General features: G+C 38.1%; 1 protein-coding gene across 2 annotated transcripts in view; it reads left to right on the top strand.

Annotated features, from left to right (window-relative positions):
• Fbxo9 (F-box protein 9) overlaps positions 1 to 10,898 on the top strand; it is a 49,587-nt gene that overhangs the window by 1,032 nt on the left and 37,657 nt on the right. The window contains exons 1-3 of one of the 2 annotated variants that reach the window (XM_076858590.2): positions 2,106 to 2,462; positions 7,053 to 7,139; positions 9,209 to 9,367. In XM_076858590.2, the coding sequence (XP_076714705.1) occupies positions 2,460 to 2,462; positions 7,053 to 7,139; positions 9,209 to 9,367 (249 nt within the window). In that variant the 5' untranslated portion in view covers positions 2,106 to 2,459. Of the gene's footprint in view, positions 1 to 2,105; positions 2,463 to 7,052; positions 7,140 to 9,208; positions 9,368 to 10,898 lie in introns of those variants that run through there. The other variant, XM_076858591.1, reaches the window with a different exon arrangement.

Here is a 10,898-nt window from a genome sequence, read left to right as displayed (position 1 = left end):
CTTAAATCATAAGACTTGGCTGTGAAGCACTTTATAAAAAGAAATTGCTTCCAGATCCCTCGTTTAAATTTACCTAACTGTTGCAAGCCAGTGCGTCTCAATTATTTTCAGGAGCAACCAGAATCACCTGGAGGGCTATTTAAAACAAATTTGAGGGACCTACGTTTCTGGTGTTGATGTTGCTGGTCAGGGGAATCACACTTCCTTAAACAACACAATTTTAATTAACAAATCAGTAACTCTTCAACACATTGAGGATTTTTCTCTGAGTTTAAATTTCCCAGTTCATCACTATATCCCTCCTCTTTCTCCTGTTGAAGAAACCTACTAGTTGGTTAAGAACCCTTAGGTTTCCTCTCCCAAGAGGTAAAGGGTCATCCTACTGGGCAAATATATAACATTTATCTACCTTTGTGTTTACTTAGCAATAGCCAAACCATATGGCAAATGAAAATTGCAAATCATCATCAGTGAAAACATAGGGAGACAAGGAGTCTAATGAATCATATACTACTCCTATGAAAAACAATTTTTAAAGTAACTAAAATGATTAGTTTTTAGTCTAATTGTCCAGGCAAGTCTGCCTCACAAATGGAACAAACTTTCTGGAAAAATTACAGCCCTGTAAATACAATATGACAAAATACAATCCTGTAATGAGGGCTATTTGATACAGTGGAACTGATCTAAATGAGAAAACTAATAGCTGTGAAGTATAACAGTATTTTAATAAAACGGGTATTCAACTTATCTTTATAAATATTTATTTTTATTATTTAATTACTTGCTAGAATAACAAAAACTATCTGTGCTAATTGACCAGACCATCTTAAACATGCAACACTTTTCAATAGTTCTCAAACTATTTCAAATCCCATTCTTCGTTTGCAAAATTGATATTTAGAATTCAAGAGTCCCTTTAATCATTTTCTTCTGCTATAAATCCTAAACCTTTTCCTCAATTTAAATTTCAAAATTCAATTTTAAAGAGGTCATTGGGAGGAAATTTTTCCTTAAAAGACTTAAATCTTATCTCCTCTTAAAACTATTAAATTGTTGGCCTCTGTTAAATATGGGAGTACTTTTTTTATAGGTAGTTTGGGGTATAAATAAAAACACACCCAACCAAAAGGTGTATCCTAAAATTAAAATATAGCATTTGGGTTTTCTTATTTGTAGCTCATCAAACCCTGCCCGTTTTTTGTTTGTTTGTTGTTTGTTTTTTTTGTTGTTGTTGTTTTGGCATCCAGTTCTCTGCAGTAGATGCATTTCTAGGCACTTCAGAATAAAATAATGAAATTTAAATTCTGTGAGCTTGCTGAATGTGGGTTCTTGGACTCCTGGTGACCATTAATCGCTGGCACTTACAGAAACTTTAGAAACTCTTATTTGCTAAATGAAGGTAAGAAGCTATGTCGCCTATATGTTTTCTTAAAACATACACCCATAAAGATTAGTAGTGCTAAACCAGTGGGCCTCCCCTTCAAGTGAAATGAGGTGTTTGAGCTTTAAGAGGTGGGGCAGGCCGGTGAGTAAATCCTGGCGCGCAGCGTGCAGTAGCAAACTATAAATCCCAGAGTGCACCGCCAGCCGGTCCAGGCAGGACTCCAGCTCCGCCAGAGCTGCACGCCTGCCCCATTGCATTGTGGGATCTGTAGGGGGATGCTCCTCACTTTGGCCGTTTTCCTAGCCTCCTGCGGCGCACATAAGCGCATTCTTTCCTCAGTCTCAAGAGTCTGTGCTCTTAAGATTAATTTTCATAACAGCCTATGAGTGCGGCAGCACTTTTGGCGCGCGCACACACAGAGTACCCAGGACGGTGTCGCGATCTTCGGGAGTCTCGGGTTTGACTCTCCTCCGGACGGCTTAATTAGGGCTTACCCTCAAATTTCGGAGAAAACATTTTTTTGAGTTAATGTCTGTTCACATTTCCCTGGGTGTTCACTGGGCCGAACACAGGGGACAGAGTGCCGCACTCCGGATTCTGGTCGCGCACACAGTAGGCCGACGCCCCGCTGGCCCGTAGCTAGGGCAAAGCGGCCGGACAGCCCGCGGCGCGCACGGACCGCGGAGGCGACACTGCGCATGCTCGGTGCGTCGGCGCAGGCTTCCGCAGCAGAGCGGGCAGCTCCGCAGCGGCGTCTGAGGTCTCCAGCAGGGCCGACGCTCAGGTGCTCCTACGATCCTCGGTGGGCAACCGGCGCCCCTCCGCAGCCCGAGTTCCCGGCCGCCGCTGCAGCGCGCCCGGATCTGGCCCCCTGTCCCGCGAAGATGGCTGCCGTACGCCGGGCCCGCAGTTACTGCCGCTGCCTGGTGCGCTTCTCCGACCGAGAACTCTGCTAAGCCCAGCTGCAGTAGACAGGCAGGAGTAGACACCCGACACCGAGCACCCCTCTCCAGGGGGGCGGTGCAGAGGGGGCGCAGAGAGCCCCTCTACCGCGGCCAGCCGCCCCGCCAGCATGGTAACTTGGGGAGGGAGTCCTGGGGACGCTGCGGGGCGGGCGCGGGTGCGGTGTGCAAGAGGGGCCGGGCCTGGGGCTGAAGGCCGAGTGGGAGCTGCACGGTCACCACCAATATAGGGCCCTGGTCTGAGGGGGAGTGAAGGGGATACTGGTTCTGCAGGTCCCTAGGGTTCATTTCTGGTAAACGACACCCCCACCCAAGTGAGCCGTGATGTGAGGAGAGAGCGTTTTGCAGTACATCGCAGAAAAATGCCCCAGACTTACTAGGCAGGACTAGTCTCGTCCCTCTTCAGTGATTTTATCAAAAGCAGTGTGCTTTTGAGGATAGAGGTGAGCATTCCCAGCATCCGAATTCGGGAGGGAGCCCTGGCAAGCAGACACGTGTTGATTACTCCTCTTCTGGAAAGCAAAGCCCACAGAGAGGCGATTCCAGCCCCTTTCAGGAGCTCTGAGTTTAAACGCAGTGCCTGGCTAGGATGTTGGCAGGTGGTCCTGGCGGAGTGGGGATGGAAAGATCCTGTCTCACTTTCATGGCATTGAGGGCCTAAGCAGCTTCTTTAAAGTCCAAAAGGAGAAACAGCTAAGCTCCAGAGTTTGACAGCACAAATGTCATGGAACTGTTGCGTGGACTATATAGTCCTTCCCCTGTGCCTTTCTTTGGTATCGAATAAATTGTCCATCTGATAAAAGTACTCTGGCCAGGGCTGGATGAATCAAGAATGAAATAGTACCACACTAGCTCTTAGAAAACTCAAATATTTATTGCATAAGCAAATGGCTGAATGCATTATTTCTTGTAACTCGTGCTGGATGATGGAAAAAGAACCATTTGACTCTGTCTCTAAACTTTGAGTCCTTTGCCCGGAATTAAGCTCTTAACCTTTATGTTAATCCTATCTGCCGAATAAGTAAAATGAAGACTTGAGCTCCTCAACACATGAACTATTCTAGTGAAAGGTGATATTTAGATCAAATTCAATTATGAAGAAAAGTGGAAACTTCTGGGTGGTAACTGAGGACCAGCTTATTTCAAGTACGAATTGAATTGACCAAATGTAGTAAAACAACAATTTTTTACTGTCAAAATCAAGGTAATGGCTAGAACTCTATTATAATACAAAGTTCAGGGGAGAAGGAAGATGTTGTCTTGTTACAGTTTTCTCCATTCTTGAGGTATGCACTATATAGCCACATGACATTTTATTAATTCAACTAATTTTTTTGAGTACCTGTTTTCAGCCTGGTATGGTGTTAGACTTTAGTATAATAGATTTTTCAACCAAATCTGTAAGGTGATTTATGATAAACTTTTGATCATGAAATGTCACATCTGAAAAGGGATCTCAGAAATCACCAAATCTCTTCACAGAAGTCTCTGAAGAGGGGACAGCTGAAGCCTAGATGGGCCTATACTGTGAATCAAGCAATGTATTGGCCCTAAGGTTACAAAGATGACCAAGATGCATTCCCTGTCCTCAGTGCACCAACTTCAGTGAAGGAAACAAAAATAATTTATCAGTATTAGAGGACACAAAACAGATAATTAGAAGGGTTGACCAAGAACACTATCTAGAGAAAGCAGGGGCATTTCTTCAGCTGAAGTCAGCATAGTCTCATTGCTAGGCAAGAGAAAGAAAGGTACGTTACTAAAAAAATACCCTATAGAACCCTTTTCTCCCATTGGCAGTGCTTCGAGTTTACAGTAATAAATCAGGCTCCTGAGAAATACACTTCTCAAAGAGATCTATACATTCAGTCCCTCGTATTTTCCTACTAGTGATGTTCTTAGTAGGTGTATTAGCTTCCTGTTAGTATAACAAAATACTCTGAGATAAATTTTTGAAGACAAGGAGTTTATTTTGGCTCATGGTTGTAGAGGTTTTACTTCAATATCCAGTGGCCCCATTGCTTTGAGCCTCTGATGAGGTAGTACATCATAGCAGGAGCACATGGAACAAACTGCTCATCTTATAGCTAATATGCAGGGAAAAAAGGGAGTCGCATTACTCATTTGGAGGGCACATCCCCAGTGACTTAAGGACACTTACACCCACAAGCCTCCACATCCTAAATGTTCTGCCAAATCCCAGTAGTGCCACCCTGGTAACTGAGCCTTCAACACATGGACCTTGGGGGGACACTAAGCCAAACCAAAGCAGTAGGCAAAGCTGCCAATTTAACTGCCTCATGTTTATTTTTTTTACTGGTTTAGCCTTCACAGTTGCCAAGTATTTTACTACCTACTAATGTAACTAGTTCAAGTGTTAAAAGCATCCCTACTTTGAGTCTGGCTTCCAGAGATAAGATACAAAAGACTTATTTATGTTGCACTGTAATGTAGTGCAAGTGTATCAAGTTTTTGTGTTCAAAGAACTGTGTTATAGAAACATTTTTTTTCCTGGAAATAATTTACAGCTAAATTTGCAATCATAAAACTTGCCCACTTTGGAACTAGGTAAAATTGGTTTTATTATTAGTTCTAGTTAAACTTCAACATAATTTTCCTGATTGCCACATTTCTAAATAGGACTGAACACATTGAATGTTGAGCAAATTCTGTTTGCTAATAAGTCTGTTAGCTAACAGACTGAACTGAGGCAACATTTTCACTAGAAGGTAGGATTCATTTTAACAAACATTGAAAATAAAAGGATAAAATGGATGGATTCCAACATAAGACCTCTGTTAAGTCCAAAGCCACACACACAATATGTAGTCCAGAATTATTCCACCTTAAACCACTCCAATATGTAAAAGTTGGATTATAAGACAAATAAAATAGGTTTCTTGTTATAATTCTTTGATAAGCTTTTCTAGTACATTTAAAATATTAATAAGCAGAAGTCATATTACAGAGAGCACATTTAATAATGTGCCTGTTATAAAAAAGAAGGGCTATCTTTCTATGGACTAGTTTTTCATTTTTGTTTTTCCTCCCTGTGATGCTGGGGATCCAGCCCAGGGATCATATGCTAAGTAAGTGTTCTACCACTAAGCTACACCACAACTAAGCATTTTCTGAGCAAAATTGTTCTTTCTGACTACCTACTAAAACATGGTAAACTAGTGTCCAGTGGAGTTAATTTTACAGTATTAAAAAAATTGTATCAAATTTTATCTGATTGGTTATCATTAAACTTACCAGTGTAGAAGATAATTTATGGAAAAACAACCCTGTTTCATTAATATGAAACAATATTCTAAGCCTGTCTAGATCTAGTCACAATTTATAGGAAGTAAGAGGACAAAGGAACATATTTACTAATGCTGCAAACCATAAAGAAAAATGTCCCCTTTTCATCACAAATAAATTATTAAAAAGAGAAACAAGACATTCTAGCACACACCTGTAATTTTAACTACTCAGGAGACTTACTCAGAAGGCTAATGCAGAAGAATCACAGGTTCAAGGACAGCCTCAGCAACATAGCAAGACCCTGTCTCCAAAAAAGGACTATGGACATAGTTTAGTGGCAGAGTACTTCCCTAGACGCTTGAGGCCCTGCGTTCAATCCCCAGTATGGAGGTGGTGGTGGGGGGAGAACAATAGAATGAGAGGATTACAAAAGAATTGAAATGTACCAATAAACTACGATATGGATACCTTATTTGAATCTTTTTTAAAAAATCTTATTATACATGACAGTAGAATATATTTGACATATTTGGAGTATAACAATCATTCTTCTGGTTGTATATAATGTAGAGTTACATTGGTTGTGAAATCATATGTACATATTGAATCTTAATTTCACTAACTATTTTCAGAAATATGAATACAATGAATGGATATTTGATGTTGAGAATTTTTTGTTTATATAGGTAACTATTAAAGCTGAATCATAATTAGTTGGAGATTAATTACACTATTCTCCTTACTCTTGAGTATATTTAAATATTTTTCTCATAAAAAGTTAAAACAATACTTTGTTGTTGTTGTTATGGAACCAAAAAGGAAAACAGAGATGTTGTATTTTATTTCATCTTTTTCTAAGAAAAAGTGAAATAGTTTAGATAATAAATTAATGCTTACAGGATATATATTGATGGAGGAATTGGCTTCATTTACCTAATTATATTAAATCATTTATTTATAGTAATGGAGTTGAATTATTTTATATAAGATTAGATTGATTGGGGGATGAATGGAGTTGATGTTAAATTTGGGGGAACAGAATGTTAAGATTCGTGGTGATATTAATACTTTGGTTTTGAATTAAGAATATGCCTTTCAGATTTATTTTCCTTTGGAAATAAATAGTAAGGTCCCCAATGCACCTTACAGCCTTGCTTTTTAAAGAGGATTCCACTAACTGTTGACATTGTGGTATTAAGTACCAAGTAGCTGAGTAGGAGATTAGATTACAAAGGGAAACACTTATGCAGTATACATGAAAGTGTATTAATCCTGGGGCTGGGGTTGTGGCTCAGAGGTAGAGCGCTTGCCTGGCATGCATGAGGCACTGGGTTCGGTCCTTGGCACTACATAAAGTAAAATAAAGACATTGTGTTCACCTATAACTAAAAAATAAATATTAAAAAAAATTTTTTTTAAAGTGTATTAATCCTTATGTTATTTTGTTTCCTCAGGCAGAAGCTGAGGAAGATTGTCATTCTGATACTGTCAGAGCAGGAGATGATGAAGAAAATGAAAGTCCTGCTGAAACAGATCTGCAGGCATGTATTTTCAATTACATTTTTGATTCTTATTCCACTGCTTCCCATACATAAACAGAAATTGGTCATGATTATGGAAATTTGCAGGTTTGTGTTTGTGTTGAATTTAACTATTTTCATATTGCTTTATAGAATACTTATATAACATAACTTATAGATTTCTTTTTCGATGAAAGAAGTATTATTGCCATGTGTTATATGGTTTTGAAGTATTCAAAATAAGGCTTAAGCATCACTCAAAACTCATAACTTTAAAGAAAAAGACTGATGAGTTTGACCTGCTAAAAGTTTTAAAACCCATATAAAATAAAGTTAACAAATAGCTAAGAACAACTATTTACCACATATGGGCAGAGGATTCATATTCTTAATCTGCTGACCACTCTTGTAAATTAGAGGAACATGGGGTAGAAATATGTGAATTGACAGTTAACAGAAAAGTACCTATAATCCAAGTTATTGAGGAGGCTAAAACTGCAAGTTCAAGGCCAGCCTCAGCAATTTCAGAAGACCAAAAAAGGGGAGGAGGTGGGTGCTCAGTGGTAAAGTGCCCTTGGGTTCCATCTGGAAAACAAATTTTTTTTTTTTTTTAACCTGTATGGTAAATAGTGTTTATTGCTGAGCAGGCTATGAGATCACTCATGCAGTATACATGAAAGTTTAAATCGCCATAGCTTTTCTGGAAGTCAGATTGGCAATATGGATCAAAATGAAAACCATGCATTCCCCTTGAATAGCAGTTCTAGTACATCATCCCTAAGGAAATAATGGAGGAAGTGAGTAAATATGCATAGGCAAAAATGTTTATATGCAGAAGTGTCACACAACCTAAATATCCACTTCATTTTTGCTTAGCACCTCACTTTTGTTGAGACTGGCTTTGAACTCATGATCCTCTTGCCTCAGCTTCAGAGCCTCTGGGATTACATGCTTGTGCCACCATGCCTAGCTCTATCCACTTCTTTTGTTAAATAATGGTGCATTCATAGGATGAGATACACTACAGCCGTTTAGAAAGATGGAGTAAATCTTTGTGCATTGAAATAGGGAATTCATAAGCTTTCTAATACTTGTTTATTTGGAATGCTATTGAAGCTTCTGTAAGAGGTATGTGTATGACATGCTAGAACCATGTGTGGGAACCAAGCAGTGTCCAGGATATAGACAAACTATTTTTAAAACATTTCATATTTACCATTAAGAAGGAATCTAACAATAATACAGTTCTATTAACAGTAGCTATCTTTGGGAGGGGGGATACCCCATTGTGGGCTCAGTGGGAAGGAAGCAGAGGAGTGGAGATTGCCATGCTAGATTTTATTGGGCACTTAGCATCAGTGCCCAGGGCAGTGTGACCATGCTGAGGCAATACCAGAAGGGCTGACAGTTCAGGGCTGTTTTCAAATAATTCTTCAGAAATTTGGGGTTACAAGTTCTTTATTCCCAAAAAAAGAGCTCATCATAGTCTACCTTATACAGGTCTTCACATTTTTGTTTTACATATTTAATATGGTAGGTGTTAGAAAAAATTATATTCTCTTTGAAATAGAGACTTTTATTAAAAGAAATACTTTGAACTCACCTACGGAACTTTTAGCAGCATTCTTTTTTTAATACTTATTTTTTAGTTGTAGTTGAACACAATATCTTTATTTTATTTATTTTTATGTGGTTCTGAGGATTGAACCCAGGGACTCGCACGATAACAGCATTCTTAATGTCTACCAAATGATAAACTTATTAACAAATTATTGGAAGCTTTACATTTCAGTCCCTCAGTCATGACTTATATTTTTAATTCTAATTTAAATTTGGCTGTCCAATACTATTAGTTCTTTTGCTGTATAATCAGACTTATTTGAGGTTAATTTTAATTTTTTAAGATTTTAAGTCGAAAATTATTTGAGAAGATGATAAATATTTATTGGGTAGTTAGTAATTTATAAGACTGTTTTCTGGTCTTAGAATAACAAGAAATATACCTGGAAATAGATGTTGGAAATATTGATAAATTGTTCCAGATTTAGCTACCATTCTTTAATGTGTCCTAAAATGCTTTTCCCTTTTAGGCACAACTCCAGATGTTCCGTGCTCAGTGGATGTTTGAACTTGCCCCAGGTGTAGGCTCTAGCAGTTTAGAAACTCGACCTTGCAAAGCAACAAGAGGCTCTTTACTGAAAGCAGCAGCAGATACCAAAGGAAAACAAGAACTGGCAAAAGAAGAAAAGTTAAGTATTAATGACATTTTAACAAATTACTTTTTTTTCCCCACATAGAATTTTCACTGACATAAGTAATCATTTATCATACTCTGGTGACATAAACATATAATTTGTAAAATAAGAGTTTTTCTTTATGTAAAAAAATTTCAACTAAAATGCCAGTTTATACATTCCTAATTTTCAGTTGCTTGTCTTGATACCACTGCCATGGGCTTCTCTCCCTGTAGATATGCTATCTTCATGGTATTGTCTTTTGTTAATTTGTAGAACCTTTAGAATCACTTAGTCTCTAAAAGATTGATGCCTCTGAATTTATTAATAGAAACCCAGAAATAAAAAAGAAATTGTTCAAATATTAATGCCTTTTCAAAGGCAATCTTTACTTCGTGTAATGTTTCTTTATATTTTAAGTCGAACATATTATAATGCTGTATTAGTTGTTTTGGAAAAATTTGAACGTGCTTACAGTGAAAATATTTTGAATACTAATTGCTCACTGCTCTCCTGTACTTAGTCACATGGAGTAAGCACAGCACACCATTTAATTTTTCATTATCCTCATTTATAGAGGCTTCATCTTCACACAATCAGATCCAAGTTTTTGTTTATAATTACTCATTAAATAATTGACATTATTATGACGACTAAAATCTACCAAACTTGTTTTAATTTTTATTTAGAAATAATTATAGGTTCACAGATGGAGGGAAGTTCCATGCACCCTTCACTTAGCCTCCCCCTACTTTCCTTAGTAATGTTTTACCTAACTGTAGTACAAAATCAAAAAAAATAGGAAATAAACATTGGTACAGTCCTTAGAGCTTATTCGTATTCTCTGGGTTTACAATTACTTATCCATGTGTATGTGTATAAATAGTTCTATGTAATTTTATTACATGGGTAGCTTATATAACCACTACCACAATCAAGATATAGAACTTGTCTCCCCATTGGAGGTGGCACATGCCTATAATCCCAGAAGCTTGGGAGGCTGAGGCAGGAGAATCTTGAGTTCAAAACTAGCCTCAGCAACTTAGTGAGGCACTTAGCAACTCAGCAACACCCTATTTCTAAATAAAAAAGTTTAAAAAGGGCTGGGGATGTGGCTTGGTGGTTAAGCACCCCTGGGTCAATCCCTAGTACAAAAAAAAAAGATTTTATTGTAGAATGAGCAAATTGCAATCTGGAATATGGATGCCATGAGAGATCATTAGGCATATTCAGGGAGGCAAATGAAATGTTTTAAAAGGTACAATGAGTAAGATTGCATAAGTTGTTTTGAAACAATTAACCTTGTATTCAAGAGTTAATAACAACTGTGGTATCAACTCAAGGTTGACAGGCAATTAACTGCTGGGCAAATGTTCTTGTAGAAGTATTCTTTGTGAGCTGCCATGGTCTTTGGGCAAGTTTGCAGTTATGGCAGAGTCTGTTCTTGTTTTCAGGCAAATCATATGTGAGAGCCTTTCCCTCATGATCCTCCAGCTTTATTTTGCTAAACTCAACATAGTGACTTCATTTAGAGTCTTGACAACTT

This window comes from Callospermophilus lateralis, chromosome 6 (assembly GCF_048772815.1).
Source record: "Callospermophilus lateralis isolate mCalLat2 chromosome 6, mCalLat2.hap1, whole genome shotgun sequence".
In the NCBI taxonomy this organism is placed as follows: domain Eukaryota; kingdom Metazoa; phylum Chordata; class Mammalia; order Rodentia; family Sciuridae; genus Callospermophilus; species Callospermophilus lateralis.
This window is presented reverse-complemented; position numbering and strand designations above follow the sequence as displayed.